The 19,459-nt window shown below is 41.9% G+C and overlaps 3 protein-coding genes across 3 annotated transcripts; all 3 read left to right on the top strand.

Moving 5' to 3' along the window:
- The first annotated feature begins 216 nt into the window (after nt 1–216).
- On the top strand, nt 217–2,676 carry LOC124478400 (signal-regulatory protein beta-2-like). Its single transcript, XM_047036678.1, has 6 exons — nt 217–277; nt 707–1,042; nt 1,153–1,509; nt 1,606–1,722; nt 1,830–1,885; nt 2,049–2,676. The coding sequence occupies exons 1-6, from the start codon at nt 232–234 to the stop codon at nt 2,184–2,186; spliced, it is 1,050 nt and encodes a 349-aa protein (XP_046892634.1). The 5' UTR covers nt 217–231; the 3' UTR covers nt 2,187–2,676.
- Nucleotides 2,677–3,660: 984 nt separating this feature from the next.
- LOC124470402 lies at nt 3,661–10,444 on the top strand. Its single transcript, XM_047024262.1, has 9 exons — nt 3,661–3,733; nt 4,190–4,522; nt 4,606–4,728; nt 4,826–4,942; nt 5,263–5,318; nt 5,469–5,613; nt 7,965–8,321; nt 8,853–8,969; nt 10,431–10,444. The coding sequence occupies exons 1-9, from the start codon at nt 3,688–3,690 to the stop codon at nt 10,442–10,444; spliced, it is 1,308 nt and encodes a 435-aa protein (XP_046880218.1). The 5' UTR covers nt 3,661–3,687.
- Nucleotides 10,445–10,738: 294 nt separating this feature from the next.
- Nucleotides 10,739–13,465, top strand: LOC124478505. Its single transcript, XM_047036794.1, has 6 exons — nt 10,739–10,831; nt 11,262–11,603; nt 11,719–12,078; nt 12,171–12,287; nt 12,388–12,443; nt 12,696–13,465. Exons 1-6 carry the CDS (start codon nt 10,786–10,788, stop codon nt 12,813–12,815), a joined length of 1,041 nt encoding a protein of 346 aa, XP_046892750.1. The 5' UTR covers nt 10,739–10,785; the 3' UTR covers nt 12,816–13,465.
- The last annotated feature ends 5,994 nt before the right edge of the window (nt 13,466–19,459 follow it).

Below are 19,459 nucleotides of genomic sequence, written 5' to 3'. Positions count from 1 at the left end.
ATAAACAGTCAGATTAAAGGTTAATGTGTATATGAATACCTACATGAAGGCAAGCACAAGTGGGACTATGCTAATGCGTGTTCTCAATGTACATAAGTGCTTTCTTTAGCCTATTGGTGTATTTGTCACAGGAAGTCCCTTCCACCAATCAGGTTGCATCTGAATCCAGGCCAAAGTTCTGCTCATGAGTTAAAAGTCAGAAAAGACAAACTATCCTTGCCAAGCACCAAGATGATCTTAATCAGACATATCTGTGTACTTCTTCTCTCTCAACAGTGTAAGTTTGTATTTTATAAGTTACATTATTTTTGAATTGTGTCATGTAGGTCAACTCTAGATTCTCAGATTATTAAGAAAGCTTTTACAGTGCCAACTGCATCTCTGATGGTTTTGAACAACTGTTTATTGTTGTTGCCAATTTAAGAATTGTAGTTAATTGAATATCGACAATAATCAATGCTGTCGATGGACTATCTAAAAAAGTGTGGTTTTGTTATCTCATGTAATTGTACTTATTAATAATGAGTGGAATGGAAATATGTAAATACTAAAAGCCTTTGTTCATGAAGCAATGTTGTTATGAAAACTGGAAACAAAACATGGTACAAAAGTGGATATCTTTTTTTCAAGCTGGCGGACTGAGTCTGTCCCGTTAAGTTGAATTCTGAGTGAAAATGATGTCTAAAAAATGTTCACCATTTTCTAGATCTGATTCAAAGTGAGGATGTTCACCAACATATTCCTTTAACCACAGCTGAACACGGTAGAACTGTAACACTGCAATGTGTGATATCAGAGAAAGATCGAATGCTATACTGGTACAAGCAAAGTATTGGACATATGCCCCAACGTGTAGCGGATAAAACGAAATTTCAAGAAACTTCAAGTGTTTCGGGAGAACGTATCTCTGCAAAAATGGTTGGTAGTAATTATGTTCTAAACATCAAAAATATAACCAGTTCAGACGAGGGAATATACTTCTGTCAAACCGGAACACAGTTTGGGATGAATTTCAGAAACGGCACCTTGGTGACTTTGAGGGGTACGTATCCCACTGTAGATAGATGTTTAACAATATTATAATAGCCGATTTTATCTTCATTTTTGTTAATGTCACCAAGTGCAATGTTCTTTTTCAATGTAATTATTCAGGTAACCATCTTCTGAGATCTCACTACCAGACAGTGTGGCAGCAGCCAGCGTCTGAGCCAGTCCACCCAGGAGACTCTGTGACTCTGCAGTGTTCAGTCCTCTCTGAGTCCTGTACAGGACAACACAGTGTGTTCTGGTTCAGAGCCGGGGCAGGAGAATCCCATCCAGGACTCCTTTACACCCAAGGAGACAGGAGTGAAGAGTGTGAGAAGAGACCTGAGACTCCCTCTCCTACACGGAGCTGTGTCTACAGCCTCTCCAAGAACAACATCAGCTCCTCTGATTCTGGGACTTACTACTGTGCAGTGGCCACATGTGGAGAGATACTGTTTGGCAATGGAACAAGACTGGATGTTGGTAGGAAATGAACATGTGTCTAGGTGGATGGATGTTTGGTGTAACTCTACATTTGACTACATCAGTGCTGCCTCCCTCTTCTGTTGTTCCCTCCAGAACCAGCAGTGGATGTCATAGTTATCGTCCTGGGGGTGGCTTTAGCTGTGTGTGTTGTGTTGATCATCATCCTCATCTGTACCAGAAAGACACGGACAGTGTGTGAGAATTGTAAAGGTAAACTTTGTATATTTGAACTGGAGATTTATAAAAAATGTAGACGGCAATTTTGGTACGAGGCCCTGGAAGTTTATTCGAATGAATGTTACTTTGTCATCAAACAGTGAGTGTTACCTATCACGGACATGACAAGACAACTGCAGAACAGTCAAGTGGCCAGGTAAAGTTGAACCAAATACTATTTTCATTAATATAAAAATATAGGCACTGTCTTTACACAATTAAAGTAGCCTACGTGTGGCTTTTATATGCAGATGATCTCTTATTGTTCTCTTGTAGTACATTTCGTGTTACAGTTACTTACATATTGAGATTCTTCACAGGAAGGTGAAGACTTGAACTATGCTGCTCTGCAGTTCTCTGAGATGAAAGGTAAAAGAGGAAGAAGGAAGAGAGAGACCCCACAGGAGAGTGTGTACTCTGATGTGAGAGGTTCTGACTGGGAGGGAAGTGGTCAATAGGAAATCAGTTTGTAAACATTGTTGAGGTGGCAGTTTAGGGTAGCTTATGTTACATTTCGATACTTCTTTTGCTTTTTACTCATGTATTTTACTCTCTTTACTTCTTAGTTTTAAAATAGTGTTTGTGGTAACTAGACATTCAGTCTGCATCTCCAACGTTAGTCTGAGGCACAGCCACTGTTTACCAGGTCAGTTTGTAAACACTGTTGAGGTGGTAGTTAACATGAGCTCATAATGTATTTTTTTAAGTCTGATTGTAATAATGATGTGTTTGTGATTTATTGGTTTTACATTTGTATATATGGTCACTAGAAATTCAGTGTGCAAGATTTCTCTTGATAGGCACAGTGATGCAACAAGAACTGTGGTCACACTGTGGTTCGTATTCAATAAATGTTTCTAGACATTGTTTTGTAAGACGTTGTCTGGAAGTGCTCCCCGGGTCTTTAGCTATAAATTATAAATGATGGTTAATCTGCAGCAGCATGTGAATGCAATTGTGTTTTTTCATTTGACAATGTCGATCAAAACAATCCCTAAAGGTATTTACAGAGAAACAAAAAAACAAAAATAAACAAAAAACATGCATGAACACTATCACACATCCCAGAGCCTGACTTCCTGCGTGTCCACTACAGCGTTATTTAACGCTCTGCACCGCTTGCCTTCCCACAGTGCACCACACTCAGGGGAGTGTCAGATAAGTTAATACAGAGTGAGGCTCCTCCTTTACCGTAGCCCCGCCCACCATGAACATTCCGGCTACAGAATAATTATGTTGTTATACACATCACTGACAATGTAATGAAAGAAAGATACACATGAATACAATTTGCAAAACATACAGATGTAAAACTCATCACAACTTTGTAAGGTGGTAGCCGATAAAAACGTGCCTGATTGTCAATCTGATGAATGGTAGCCTACCTTGCCCCACTCTCACTGCACCCTGCGCAGCATGGCGATCGCACCCTTTGCCCTCTGCCCTCGACTCCAGTTTTAGTTGTGACTCCCTGTGTGTCAGTGTCTGTGGCAGAGCCCTCACGGATGTTGAGTTAATCAACAGTTTTTGGGGGGATCTGTGATTGTTGTGGTATGAAATGCATGTTAAATGAATCTGAATTCTTTATGAAAAATGCTTTGACTATCTTACTGTAACAACGCTTTCATTTTAGTAGGCACTAACTGACACATTGCAGGAGAGACCAGAACTTTGATTTGATAAAAGAAGCATGACATGGATTTGACTTCATAGTGAACAGGCAATTAAGACTATTTATATGTTAATGTAGTATGTGTATATGAATACCTACATAAAGGCAAGCACAACTGGGACTATGCTAATGCGGGTTCTTAATGTGCATCAGTGGTTTCTTTAGCTTATTGGTGGATACATCACAGGAAGTCCCTTCCACCAATCAGGATGCATCTGTATTCAGGCCAAAGTTCTGCTCATGAGTAAAAAGTCAGAAAAGACAAACTATCATCACAAGGCACCAAGATGATCTTAATCAGACATATCTGTGTACTTCTTCTCTCTCAACTTTGTAAGTGTATATTTAATCAGTTAACAGTTACACTTTGTTTGGTTAGTTCCATGTATGTCAACTGTAGATTCTCAAACTATCAAGAAAGCATTGACAGAGTGCCAAATGGCATCTATGATGATTTTCAAAACTTGGTTTGGGTTCGTTGATACCGATTTAAGATTTGTAGAGAGATAATTGAGTATCTACAACGATCTTTGTGCAGTCGATGGATTTTCTAAAAAGTATTGTGTGATTTTTCACACACAATTTCTCATGTAATAATTCATAATTGTGGAAAGAAACATTTAAATTCTGAAAAACCTTTGTTACTATAGCAATTCTGTTTTGGAATGTGGACTCGAAACATTGTACAAAAGTCAATTTTTATTTCCAGTTGGCAGAGTGATCCTGCACTGTCAGTTTGATTTCTGAGAGCAAACATTTCCTCTAAAACATTGTTTCCCCATTTTCTAGATCTGATTCAAAGTGAGGATGTTCACCAACATATTCATTTGACCACCGCTGAACCCGGTGGAACAGTAACACTGCAGTGTGCAATATCAGAATCATATTTTCCCTGGACATGCTGGTACAGACAAACTATTAAACACGTGTTCCAACGTGTAGTAGTTTACAATGGAACTAAATCAACTGTTTTGGTAGAAGGTTTCTCTGCAAATATGGTGAATGGTACTTATAATCTAAACATCCAAAACATAACCAGTTCAGACAAGGGAATATACTTCTGTACAACCGGAACAACGTTAAGGATGGAATTCAGAAACGGCACCTTTGTTACTGTAAAGGGTAAGTATAACACCGTAGTCTAGAAACAATATTTTATAAGCAGGCTATGTTGTATTCGTACTTTTTTCATTGTGAACATTCAGGTAACTGTCCTTTAACCAGCCTATGCAAGAACAACCTTAGCCCCTCTGATTCTGGGACCTACTACTGTGCAGTGGCCACATGTGGAGAGATACTGTTTGGCAATGGAACAAGACTGGATGTTGGTAAGTAATGAACATGAGTCTAGGTGGATGGGATGTTTGGTGTAACTCTACATTTGTCTATGTCAGTGATGCCTCCCTCTTCTGTTGTTCCCTCCAGAACCAGCAGTGGATCTCATAGTTTCCATCCTGGGGGTGTCTTTGGCTGTGTGCGTTGTTTTGATCATTATCCTCATCTGTACCAGAAATATAGGGACAGTGTTTGAGAATTGCAAAGGTAAAAGTTATCCTAAGATTGAACCGACAATGTACATACAGGGTATCGAACAGTAAAAACTACAGACAATATTTTTGATAAGAGTCAGATGGCTGAGCGGTTAGGGAATCGGGCTAGTAATCTGAAGGTTGCCAGTTCAATTCCTGGCCATGCCAAATGACGTTGTGTCCTTGGGCAAGGCACTTCACCCTACTTGCCTCGGGGGAATGTCCCTGTACTTACTGTAAGTTGCTCTGGATAAGAGCGTCCGTTAAATGACTAAATGTAAATAAGAGGCCCTGGGAGTTTTTTCTAATGAATGTTACATTGTCATTGAACAGTGAGTGCCTTCTGTCACGGACATGACAAGACAACTGAACAACAGTCAAGCGGTCCGGTACAGTTGGTCCAGTCATTATTGTAACAATATGTAGGCTTTATCAGGATGCAATTTAGGATGGTTTTTAGTATGAAGATTTTAGTTTTTCTAATAGTGCCTTTCATGCTACATTTACTTTACTTTAAATTATATTGTGATTCTTCACAGGAAGGTGAAGACTTGAACTATGCTGCTCTGCAGCTCTCGGAGATGAAAGGTAAAAGAGGAAGAAGGAAGAGAGAGACCCCACAGGAGAGTGTGTACTCTGATGTGAGGGGTTCTGACTGGGAGGGAAGTGGTCAACAGCAAATCAGTTTATAAACAATGTTGAGGTGGCAGTTTAGGTTAGCTTATGTTACATTTCGATACTTCTTTTACTTTGTACTCATGTATTTTACTCTCTTTACTTCTTAGTTTTAAACAGTGTTAATGGTTACTAGACATTCAGTCTGCATCTCCAACGTTAGTCTGAGGCACAGCTACTGTTTACCAGATCTGTGGTCACACTGTGGTTAGCATTCAACAAACGTTTCTTTAAAGAATTTTTAGAAAATGTTGGCTTAGTTTACTGTGTTAAGGGGGGGGGGGGGGGGGGGGGGGGTGCTGTGATCCCAACAACAATTGGAAGTGTGTTTAGGGTAGACTCAGTCTGCGCAGGATCTGCTCAGTGACCACTTCCTGTAGCATTCTGCATACAGGCAGCATTGGACATTGGACTGTATGGAGAATTACCAGTGTTTATTACATAATTCATTGTATTCAGTATGTCTTATCTATAGCATAAATGAAGAAAAAAATAAATGTATATATTTGTTTTCATTTTCAAACAATGTACGTTTTACACAGAATTACACATTCCTTGTTCCACCATTGACATGCAATGTTACAAATCTGAATTGGGAAAAGCTCAACAGGATATAAATTGACTTTCAGTATCAGTTGGTGCAGTGTGACATTATACAACAACAGTTCCTTTTTTTTGATGACGATGATGATGACATGAGGACTTCAACCTGGGCCATTATTAATATCTTCATACATTTCCTACTTTTCAATACAAAAATGTGTTAGCCTGCAAACTCAAACCCCCAGTACCTCCTGTTCAGATCTGTCTGTTCCTCTTCCTGGTTGTGGTTGCCATGAAGACGAAGGTCACATGAGCGTAGGCTACAAGTGCTGTTGCCATTCAGAACCAAAACTCTGACAAGAGAAATGAACTGCAGCACTGACCGATTATGATATTTCCTAATATTTTTACAGAAATCTGCCTCCACTTCTCATCTGTTCTCAGTCGTGAGCTGCTCCCTCTATAGAGCTACCATCTCTTTATGTCCTTTGCAAGATGATTGAATCAGAACCAAATTCAGTTGACTGGGGTTGGGAAAAGGATGACAACTTAAATTATGTATTGAAATTACATCTGTAATTATGAACAAAAGTTGTAAAACCAAAATATAAATGACCTCATAAAATCATAATGGTATTTTCATTATGGTAAATTCGTTGAGCATCGTAATATCCCATTCCTTTAAGTAAGCATTATGTACACTTTCTAGCAATAAAGAGCACCTTGATTAGATAAATGAAGATAAAATAAACATTTGCCTTTCTTCTGATGTGGCAGTCAATGATTTGTCAAAGTGTAAACCTTGCATTAAACAAACAGTCAGATTATATACATGTGTAAATAAAACATGCACATGCTTATAACTGTCAGAGGAAGTCACAAGTTATATCTCACAGGATGTCCTTTCCCCCAATCAGGTTGGATATGAATTCAGACCAGAGGTTCTGCTCATAAGTCATAAATAAGAAAAGACTAACTATCATCGCAAACCACCAAGATGATTTCAATCAGACATATCTGTGTACTTCTTCTCTCTCATCTGTGTAAGTGTATATTTGATCAGTTATCAGTTACATTATTTTGGATTGGTCTCTAAAGATCAACTGTAGATTCTCGACCGACATATTAACTGGGTACTAATGGCATCTCTGCTGATATTCAAAAACTGGTTTGAATGAGTTTATACCAATTTAAGATGAATTGATAGTTAATTGGGACTCTGATAATTGACATTGCACATGGATTATAGAAAAAAAAAATCATGTGTAATATATTATAATATACAGATAATGAGTGGACTGAAAATATTGTTGTACAAAATACTTTTATTTCTGGATTAATGCAATTACAAAGTCTGGAAAAATGATATCCTTTAACAATTTGCCATTTTCTAGATCTGAATGAAAGTGAGGACATTCACCAAAATATAAATTTGACCATTGCTGAACACGGTGGAACTGTGACACTGCCATGTGCAGTCTCGGAAGACTATGAAATAATATACTGGTACAAGCAAACCATTGGACATATGCCCCAACTTGTAGCAAATAAAATTAAAATTGGAGGACATAAAATCTATTTAGGAAAGCTTTTCTCTGCACAAATCATTACTGGTAATTTTATTCTAAAAATCCAAAATATAACCAGTTCAGACAGGGGAATATACTTCTCTGTAAAAGCAGTGAATAATAAGATGGAATTCAGAAACGGTACCTTTGTGGCTGCAAGGGGTATGTATACATTGTAGTTCATAAACAATTTATTATCTGCATATTGTAGACTATATTGTATTTATGTTTTTCTTTGTAAATATTCAGGTAACCATCTTCAGAGAACTGACTACCAGACAGTGTTGCAGCAGACAGAGTCTGAGCCAGTCCATCCAGGAGACTCTGTGACTCTGCAGTGTTCAGTCCTCTCTGAGTCCTGTACAGGACAACACAGTGTGTTCTGGTTCAGAGCCGGGGCAGGAGAATCCCATCCAGGACTCCTTTACACCCAAGGAGACAGGAGTGAAGAGTGTGAGAAGAGACCTGAGACTCCCTCTCCTACACGGAGCTGTGTCTACAGCCTCTCCAAGAACAACCTCAACTCCTCTGATACTGGGACTTACTACTGTGCAGTGGCCACATGTGGAGAGATACTGTTTGGCAGTGGAACAAGACTGGAATTTGGTAAGTAATGAACATGAGTCGGTCTGGGGTCCCCAAACGTTTTTTTTGCGAGGGCCAGATAATTTTTCCTTTCTTAAATGTTGGGCCGGGTCGGTCTGTAACAGAACATGACATGGGCCGGGGTGACTACCAGTATTATTGTGGAGATTTTATTATGATTTTAAATGTATTTATTATGCTAGATTAGTTTATTATTTTGTTATGCACCATACTGTACATCCGTACATATCAAGGGATATATAGCCTATTAAAAGAGCTTTATTACTATCGTAATTACCTTTTTCATATTGACTGCTATTGAAATAAAAAAATGTATTGATGTATGCATATCAATCAGTGTGAATTTTGTTTATTTATTTTATACCAAAAAATATGTCTGGCACTGTTCAGAGGGCCGGTCGTAATGCGTGGGCGGGCCGTATTCGGCTCTCGGGCCGTAGTTTGGGGCCCCCTGGTCTAGGTGGATGGATGTTTGGTGTAAATACATTTGACTACATCAGTGCTGCCTCCCTCTTCTGTTGTTCCCTCCAGAACCAGCTGTGGATCTCCTAGTTATCGTACTCGGGGTAACTTTAGCTGTGTGTGTTGTGTTGATCATTATACTCATCTGTACCAGAAAGACACGGACAGTGTGTGAGAATTGTAAAGGTAAAAGTTGCGTTTTTGAACTGGAGATTTATGTAACGTTAAAAGCTATACACGGCAATTTTGGTCCGAGGTCCTGGAAGTTAATTCAAATGAATGTTACTTTGTCATCGAATAGTGAGTGTTACCTATCACGGACATGACAAGATAACTGCAGAACAGTCAAGTGGCCAGGTACAGTTGAACCAAATACTATTTACATTAATATAACAATATAGGCTCTTCCATGGCGCAATATCTAATAGCCTATGTTTGGATTTTATATGCAGATGATCTCCTTTAGTTCTTTAGTAATACATTTCATGTTACAGTTACTTACATGTTGAGATTCTTCACAGGAGGGTGAAGACTTGAACTATGCTGCTCTGCAGTTCTCTGAGATGAAAGGTAAAAGAGGAAGAAGGAAGAGAGAGACCCCACAGGAGAGTGTGTACTCTGATGTGAGGGTTTCTGACTAGGAGGGAAATGCTCAACAGAAAATCAGTTTGTAAACATGTAGTCATTTAGCAGACGCTCTTATCCAGAGCAACTTACAGCAAGTACAGGGACATTCCCCCGAAGCAAGAAGGGTGAAATGCCTTGCCCAAGGGCACAACATAATTTGGCACATCCGGGAATCGAGCTGGCAACCTTCAGATCACTAGCTCGATTCCCTAACCGCTCAGCCACCTGACTCCCATAAACATTATTGAGGTGGCAATTAACCTTAGCTCATAATGTTGTATTTCATTGACTCTGATATTAACAATAATTGTCCGAGTGATTTTCAGTTGTAGATTTTCAGTCTGCACATCCGAGTGTAGTTTGAGCTGCAATGCTGCTGGAACTGTGGTTACAAAGTTAGCGCCCAACAAATGTTTCCCAACAAATATTTGAAAGTGGTTTCTATAATTTTTTTTTAAAGGAGCAGTGTAAGTATAGAGTGCTTTTTGGATCTGTGATTGTAATAGTATAACGGACAACATGATTTAATATCAGTACAGTTTTTTAAAATTGTAACTGTGTTATCTTGATAAACTTCCTGGATGTGGTTGTCATAATGATGAAATCAAATTAGCATAGGCTACAAGCGCTGTTGCCATAAAACACCAAGAAAAAAACTGACCAAGTTGGATATTTCAAAACAGTTTGACTGAAACCTGCTTCCAAACCTCACCTCGTCTCAGTCATGAGCTGGTCCCTTTGTGAGCTGCCAAGTGTAAAGTCAAGGCCTGTCTTTTGCTTATATGTTGACAAAAATGTTACATTTGGTTTATGATCTTTGCAAGACGACTGTACATATCTGAATAAAAGCAAATATAGTTGACCGGGTCTGAGAAATAATGATACATCAAACATGTATTCAACAATTATTTAATTGCAAATAAAATATGGAAAACCATAACATGATTAAACCCACCCAACCAATTAGGTTTATTCTTTATGTTAAATAGCTTGAATATCTCAATAACCTTTTCTCTTCAGTACGCAGTAACTAACACACTGCAGGAAAGAACAGCACCTTCATTTTATAAAGGAAACATAACATGTATTTGACTTCATGTTGACTTGGCAATAAATTGCTTGTTTTTTTAAATAAAGGAATGTATCAAAGAGTCAGATGAAAGGTTAATCTGTAAATGAAACCCTACATGAAGGCAAGCACAAGTGGGACTATGCTAATGCATGTTCTTAATGTCCATACGTGTTTTCTTTAGCCTATTGGTGGATTTGTCACAGGAAGTCCCTTCCACCAATCAGGTTGCATCTGAATCCAGGCCAAAGTTCTGCTCATGAGTTAAAAGTCAGAAAAGACAAACTATCATTGCAAAGCACCAAGATGATCTTAATCAGACATATCTGTGTACTTCTTCTCTCTCAACAGTGTAAGTGTGTATTTTATAAGTTATATTATTTTGAATTGTTTCATCTAGGTCAACTGTAGATTCTCAGAATACCAAGAAAGGTTTTACAGTGCAAATTGCATCTCTGATGGTTTTGATCAACAGTTTTTTTATTTGTTGCCAATTTAAGAATGGTAGAGTTAATTAAATATCTACAATAATCAATACCGTTGATGGACTATCTAAAAAAGTGTGGTTTTGTTAGCTCATGTAATTGTACTTAATGAGTGAAAGGAAAATATGTAAATACTAAAACCTTTGTACATAAAGCAATGTTGTTATGAAATCTGGAAACTAAACATGGTACTAAAGTGGGTACCTTTTATTCAAGCTGGCGGACTGAGTCTGTCCAGTTAAGTTGAAGTCTGAGTGAAAATGATGTCCTCTAACAAATTCTTCAAACTTTTTCTAGATCTGATTCAAAGTGAGGATGTTCACCAACATATTCCTTTGACCACAGCTGAACACGGTCGAACTGTAACACTGCAGTGTCTGATATCAGAAAATTATGCATTGATGTACTGGTACAAGCAAACCCTTGGACATGTGCCCCAACCTTTAACTTTTAAAGTTCAAAATCAACTAAATTCAACTGTTTTGAAAAACCCTCTGCGTTTCTCTGCAGAAATGGTGAAAAATAATTATGTTTTAAAAATAAAAAATGTAACCAGTTCAGACGAGGGAATATACTTTTGTCAAACCGGAACTATGTATGGGATACATTTCAGAAACGGCACCTTTGTGACTGTGAGGGGTACGTATCCCATCATAGATATATGTTTATAAACAATATTATATTCGTAGATTTAATTACATTTTTTGTTAATATACCATCAAGTGCAATGTTATTTTTCATTGTAAATATGCAGGTAACTTTCTTCAGAGATCTCACAACCTGACAGTGTTGCAGCAGCCAGAGTCTAAGCCAGTCCATCCAGGAGACTCTGTGACTCTGCAGTGTTCAGTCCTCTCTGAGTCCTGTACAGGACAACACAGTGTGTTCTGGTTCAGAGCCGGGGCAGGAGAATCCCATCCAGGACTCCTTTACACCCAAAGAGACAGGGGAGAAGAGTGTGAGAAGAGACCTGAGACTCCCTCTCCTACACGGAGCTGTGTCTACAGCCTCTCCAAGAACAACCTCAGCTCCTCTGATTCTGGGACTTACTACTGTGCAGTGGCCACATGTGGAGAGATACTGTTTGGCAATGGAACAAGACTGGATGTTAAAGGTAATGAACATGATTCTAGGTGGATGGATGTTTGGTGTAACTCCACATTTGACTACATCAGTGCTGCCTCCCTCTTCTGTTGTTCCCTTCAGAACCAGCAGTGGATCTCCTAGTTATCATCCTTGGGGTGTCTTTAGCTGTGTGTGTTGTGTTTATCATTATCCTCATCTGTACCAGAAAGACAAGGACAGTGTGTGAGAAATGTAAAGGTAAAAGTTGTATTTTTGACCTGGAGATTTATGGAATATTAAAAGCTATAGTCTAAACTATAGACAACATTTTTATTAATGTTACATTGTCATTAAACAGAGAGAACTGCCTTTCACGGATATGAAAAGACAACTGCTGAAAAGTCAACTGTGCAGGTAAATAATATTAAAAAAGAGTCCAAATCAACACAAAGTTTATATGCTGTATACATGTATATATGAACTATATTAAAACATGAACTGTATATACTGCATGATACAGGTCTTAAGTATTTTACATTGAATATTGTAACAATATGTACGCTTTACCACGATGCACCTAAAGGGTATCTGGTTTTCTATGACTGTTAACTGTATTGATTTCAACCTTTCGTGTCACCATTACTTATAACTATGATCATTTTTCAGGATGAATATGAAGAGAAATTAACTGCAGCTCTGCGTTTCTTTGGAACGAGAGGTCAAACCGATGAGAGCGAGACCACACAGAATATCTATTCTACTGTGAGGTATTCAGAATGGAAATGAAGTGATCAATGGCAAATCAATACGTAAATGTTGTTAGGGTGGCGGTTAAGGTTAGCTCATTGTGTTGTATTATATTGACTCTGATATTGAGAATAATGTGTCAGAGTGATTTTGAGTTGTAGATATTCAGTCTTCATATCAGAGTGTAGTATGAGCAGCAATGCTACTAGAACTGTGGTTACAATGTGGTTAGCTCTCAACAAATGTTTCTTTACATGTTTTTGAAGGCTGTTTCTATAAATGTCTGTGAAATGATTGGTGTAGAGTTCTTTTTGGAGCTGTGATTTTAATAGTGTAACAGACATCATCATTTAATCTCAATATGGTTATTTTTTATTGTAATTGTGTTATCTTGATTAACTTCCTGGTTGTGGTTGTCATGATGATGAAGTAAAAAATTAGCATAGGCTACAAGCGCTGTTGCCATACAGCACCAAGAAATAAACAAGTTTGATATTTTAAAACACTGACTGAAACCTGCTTCCACACCTCACCTCTTTTCAGTCATGAGCTTTTCCCTTTATAGAGCTGCCAGGTCTAAAGTAAAGGCCTGTGTTATACTGATATTTTGACAGAAATTTTACATTTGGTTTATGATCTTTGCAAGGCGACTGTACCTGTCTGAATCCAAGCAAATATAGTTGACCAAGGCTGAGAAATAATGATATATAAAACATGTATTCAACGTTTATGTAATTGCAAATAAATGTTGAAAAAACATGATTAAACTCATCCAACCAATCTGGTATATTCTTTATGTTAAATACCTTGAACATCTTAACAAACTTTTCTCTTCAGTAGGCACTAACTAACACACCACAGGAAAAAACAGCATTTGATAAAGGAAACATAATATGGATTTGACTTTATGTTGACCTGGCAATCAATTGTGTTTTTTAATTAAAGGAATGTATCATGAACAGTCAGACGAAAGTTTAAGGTTTATATGAATACCTACATGAAGGCATGCACAAATGGGACTGTGCTAATGCGTGTTCTTAATTTACATCAGTGCTTTATTTAGCCTATTGGTGGAAACATCACAGGATCCTGTGATGATCATGTGATGTATCCAGGATCCTCTGATGTCTGTGTCTTTCTGTACCAGAAAGACACGGACAGTGTCTGATAATTGTAAAGGTAAATGTTATATCTTTGACCTGAAGAAATATGGAATATTAAAAGCTACAAAACTACAGTTTTGTATGAGGCCTCAGGAGTTTTTATAATGAATGTTGTATTGTCTTATGACAGTAAGCGCTGCCTGTCACGGACGTGACAAGACAACTGCAGAACAGGGAAGTGGTCAGGTACATTCGTTCTACATAACATGGTTCAAACCACCATATACAGTATATATATGATTTGGGTTTTTGTGGTACAGTCATAATTGTAACAATAAGCAAGTTTTATCTGGCAGAAACTGAATATATGTTGTTTTTATATGATGATGAACACCTTTCATTATCTTGTAGTTGTAAATTTCATGTTACAGTTACTTACATTTTGTGATTCTTCACAGGAAGGTGAAGACTTGAACTATGCTGCTCTGCAGCTCTCTGAGATGAAAGGTAAAAGAGGAAGAAGGAAGAGAGAGACCCCACAGCAGAGTGTGTAGTCTGATGTGAGGGGTTCTGACTGGGAGGGAAGTGGTCAACAGAAAATGAGTTTGTAAACACTGTTGAGGTGGCAGTTTAGGTTAGCTTATGTTACATTTTGATACTTCTTTTACTTTGTACTCATGTATTTTACTCTCTTTACTTCTTAGTTTTAAACAGTGTTAATGGTTACTAGACATTCAGTCTGCATCTCCAACGTTAGTCTGAGGCACAGCTACTGTTTACCAGATCTGTGGTCACACTGTGGTTAGCATTCAACAAACGTTTCTTTAAAGAATTTTTAGAAAATGTTGGCTTAGTTTACTGTGTTAAGGGGGGGGGGGGGGGGGGGGTGCTGTGATCCCAACAACAATTGGAAGTGTGTTTAGGGTAGACTCAGTCTGCGCAGGATCTGCTCAGTGACCACTTCCTGTAGCATTCTGCATACAGGCAGCATTGGACATTGGACTGTATGGAGAATTACCAGTGTTTATTACATAATTCATTGTATTCAGTATGTCTTATCTATAGCATAAATGAAGAAAAAAATAAATGTATATATTTGTTTTCATTTTCAAACAATGTACGTTTTACACAGAATTACACATTCCTTGTTCCACCATTGACATGCAATGTTACAAATCTGAATTGGGAAAAGCTCAACAGGATATAAATTGACTTTCAGTATCAGTTGGTGCAGTGTGACATTATACAACAACAGTTCCTTTTTTTTGATGACGATGATGATGACATGAGGACTTCAACCTGGGCCATTATTAATATCTTCATACATTTCCTACTTTTCAATACAAAAATGTGTTAGCCTGCAAACTCAAACCCCCAGTACCTCCTGTTCAGATCTGTCTGTTCCTCTTCCTGGTTGTGGTTGCCATGAAGACGAAGGTCACATGAGCGTAGGCTACAAGTGCTGTTGCCATTCAGAACCAAAACTCTGACAAGAGAAATGAACTGCAGCACTGACCGATTATGATATTTCCTAATATTTTTACAGAAATCTGCCTCCACTTCTCATCTGTTCTCAGTCGTGAGCTGCTCCCTCTATAGAGCTACCATCTCTTTATGTCCTTTGCAAGATGATTGAATCAGAACCAAATTCAGTTGACTGGGGTTGGGAAAAGGATGACAACTTAAATTATGTATTGAAATTACATCTGTAATTATGAACAAAAGTTGTAAAACCAAAATATAAATGACCTCATAAAATCATAATGGTATTTTCATTATGGTAAATTCGTTGAGCATCGTAATATCCCATTCCTTTAAGTAAGCATTATGTACACTTTCTAGCAATAAAGAGCACCTTGATTAGATAAATGAAGATAAAATAAACATTTGCCTTTCTTCTGATGTGGCAGTCAATGATTTGTCAAAGTGTAAACCTTGCATTAAACAAACAGTCAGATTATATACATGTGTAAATAAAACATGCACATGCTTATAACTGTCAGAGGAAGTCACAAGTTATATCTCACAGGATGTCCTTTCCCCCAATCTTCAGACCAGAGGTTCTGCTCATAAGTCATAAATAAGAAAAGACTAACTATCATCGCAAACCACCAAGATGATTTCAATCAGACATATCTGTGTACTTCTTCTCTCTCATCTGTGTAAGTGTATATTTGATCAGTTATCAGTTACATTATTTTGGATTGGTCTCTAAAGATCAACTGTAGATTCTCGACCGACCCCTCCTTGAGTCACCACCTTACCGCGGTGGAGGGGTTTGCGTGTCCTAGTGATCCTGGAAGCTATGTTGTCGGGGGCTTCATGCCCCTGGTAGGGTCACCCAAGGCAAACAGGTTCCAGGTGAAAGACCAGACAAAGCGTGGCTCAAAAAACCAACCATGAAGAAATACAACAATGGTTCCCAGTTGCCCCTGCCCGGAAGCGGGTCACCGGGGCCCCCCCCTGGAGCCAGGCCCGGGGGTGGGGCTCGATGGCGAGCGCCTGGTGGCCGGGCCTTTTCCCATGGGGCCCGGTCGGGCACAGCCCGAAGAGACAACGTGGGACCCTCTTCCAGTGGGCTCACCATCCGCAGGAGGGGTCATGGGGGTCGGGTGCAGTGTGAGACGGGCGGCGGCCGAAGGCGGGGGCCTTGGCGGTCCGATCCTCGGCTGCAAAAGTTAGCTTTAGGGACGTGGAACGTCACCTCGCTGGCGGGAAAGGAGCCTGAGCTGGTGCGCGAGGTAGAGAGTTTCCGGCTAGATATAGTCGGCCTCGCCTCGACGCACAGCGTGGGCTCCGGAACCAGTCTCCTTGAGAGGGGCTGGACTCTCTTCCACTCTGGAGTTGCCCTTGGTGAGAGGCGTCGAGCTGGGGTGGGAATACTGGTTTCCCCTCGGTTCGGCGCCTGTACATTGGGGTTCACCCCGGTGGACGAGAGGGTAGCCTCCCTCCGCCTTCGGGTGGGGGGACGGGTCCTCACTGTCGTTTGTGCTTATGCACCAAACGGCAGCTCAGAGTACCCACCCTTTTTGGAGTCTCTGGGGGGGGTGCTGGAAAGCGCTCCTCCTGGGGATTCCCTCGTCCTCCTGGGGGACTTCAATGCTCATGTGGGCAATGACAGTGAGACCTGGAGGGGCGTGATTGGGAGGAACGGCCCCCCCGATCTGAACCCGAGTGGTGTTTTGTTGTTGGACTTCTGTGCTAGACACGGTTTGTCCATAACGAACACCATGTTCAAGCATAAGGGTGTCCATATGTGCACCTGGCACCAGGACACCCGAGGTCTCAGTTCGATGATCGACTTTGTAGTCGTGTCATCGGACTTGGGGCCGCATGTCTTGGACACTCGGGTGAGGAGAGGGGCGGAGCTGTCAACTGATCACCACCTGGTGGTGAGTTGGCTTCGATGGTGGGGGAGGACGCCGGTCAGGCCTGGCAGGCCCAAACGTAATGTGAGGGTCTGCTGGGAACGTCTGGCGGAACCCTCTGTCAGAAGGAGCTTCAACTCCCACCTCCGGGAGAGCTTCGATCATGTCTCGGGGGGGGCCGGGGACATTGAGTCCGAATGGGCCATGTTCCGGGCCTCCATTGTTGAAGCGGCTGACCGGAGCTGCGGCCGCAGGGCGGTCGGTGCATGTCGCGGCGGTAACCCTCGGACCCGGTGGTGGACTCCGGAGGTGAGGGATGCCGTCAAGCTGAAGAAGGAGGCCTATCGGACTTTATTGGCTGGTAGGACTCCAGAGGCAGCTGATGTGTACCGGCAGGCCAAGCGGAACGCGGCTTTGGCGGTCGCGGAGGCAAAAACCCGGGCATGGGAGGAGTTCGGCGAGGCCATGGAGAATGACTTCCGAACGGCTTCAAAAAGGTTCTGGACCACCATCCGGCGGCTCAGGAGGGGGAAGCAGTGCTCTGTCAACACTGTATACGGTGGGGATGGTGCGCTGCTGACCTCGACGGGGGACGTCCTGGATCGGTGGAAGGAATACTTCGAAGACCTCCTTAATTCCACCAACACGCTTTCCGACGTGGAGGCAGAGTCTGGGGACATCGGGGGGGGCCCTTCTATCTCTGGGGCTGAGGTCGCCGAGGTGGTTGAAAAGCTCCGCGGTGGCAGGGCCCCTGGGGTGGATGAGGTCCGCCCGGAGTTCCTTAAGGCTCTGGATGTTGTAGGGCTGTCTTGGTTGACACGACTCTGCAACATCGCGTGGACATCGGGGACAGTGCCTCTGGACTGGCAGACCGGGGTGGTGGTTCCCCTCTTTAAAAAGGGGGACCGGAGGGTGTGCTCCAACTTTAGGGGGATCACACTCCTCAGCCTCCCTGGGAAAGTCTATTCAGGGGTCCTGGAGAGGAGGGTCCGTCGGATTGTCGAACCTCGGATTCAGGAGGAGCAATGTGGTTTTCGTCCTGGCCGTGGAACAGTGGACCAGCTTTATACCCTCCGCGGAGTCCTGGAGGGTACATGGGAGTTCGCCCAACCAGTCTACACATGTTTTGTGGATTTGGAAAAGGCGTTCGACCGTGTCCCTCGGGGGCTCATGTGGGGGGTGCTCCGAGAGTACGGGGTACCGGATTTCCTGATCGGGGCTGTCCGGTCCCTGTACGACCGGTGCCAGAGTTTGGTCCGCATTGCCGGTAGTAAGTCGAACTTGTTTCCGGTGAGGGTTGGACTCCGCCAGGGCTGCCCTATGTCACCGATTCTGTTCATTACCTATATGGACAGAATTTCTAGGCGCAGCCAGGGTGTTGAGGGGGTCCGGTTTGGTGACCTCAGGATCGGGTCGCTGCTTTTTGCGGATGATGTGGTCCTGTTGGCTTCATCGGGCCGTGACCTTCAGCTCTCACTGGAGCGGTTCGCAACCGAATGTGAAGCGGCTGGGATGCGAATCAGCACCTCCAAATCTGAGGCCATGGTAATCGACCGGAAAAGGGTGGAGTGCCATCTCCGGGTCGGGGAGGAGATCCTGAACCAAGCGGAGGAGTTCAAGTATCTCGGGGTCTTGTTCACGAGTGAGGGAAGAATGGAGCGCGAGGTCGACAGGCGGATCGGTGCGGCGTCCGCAGTGATGCGGGCTCTGCATCGGTCCGTCGTGGTGAAGAAGGAGCTGAGTCGAAAGGCGAAGCTCTCTATTTACCAGTCGATCTACGTTCCTACCCTCACCTATGGTCACGAACTATGGGTAGTGACCGAAAGAACGAGATCGCGAATACAAGCGGCCGAAATGAGCTTTCTCCGTAGGGTGTCCGGGCTCTCCCTTAGAGATAGGGTGAGAAGCTCGGTCATCCGGGAGGGGCTCAGAGTAGAACCGCTGCTCCTCCGCGTCGAGAGGAGCCAGCTGAGGTGGCTCGGGCATCTGATTAGGATGCCTCCTGGACGCCTCCCTGGTGAGGTGTTCCGGGCACGTCCCACTGGGAAGAGGCCCCGGGGAAGACCCAGGACACGCTGGAGGGACTATGTCTCTCGGCTGGCCTGGGAACGCCTTGGGGTCCCCCAGGAAGAGCTGGCGGAAGTGGCCGGGGGGAGGGAAGTCTGGGCCTCCCTGCTTAGGTCGCTGCCCCCGCGACCCGATCCCCGGACAA

Source organism: Hypomesus transpacificus, chromosome 1, assembly GCF_021917145.1.
Source record: "Hypomesus transpacificus isolate Combined female chromosome 1, fHypTra1, whole genome shotgun sequence".
NCBI classification, from domain to species: Eukaryota; Metazoa; Chordata; class Actinopteri; order Osmeriformes; family Osmeridae; genus Hypomesus; species Hypomesus transpacificus.
This window is presented reverse-complemented; position numbering and strand designations above follow the sequence as displayed.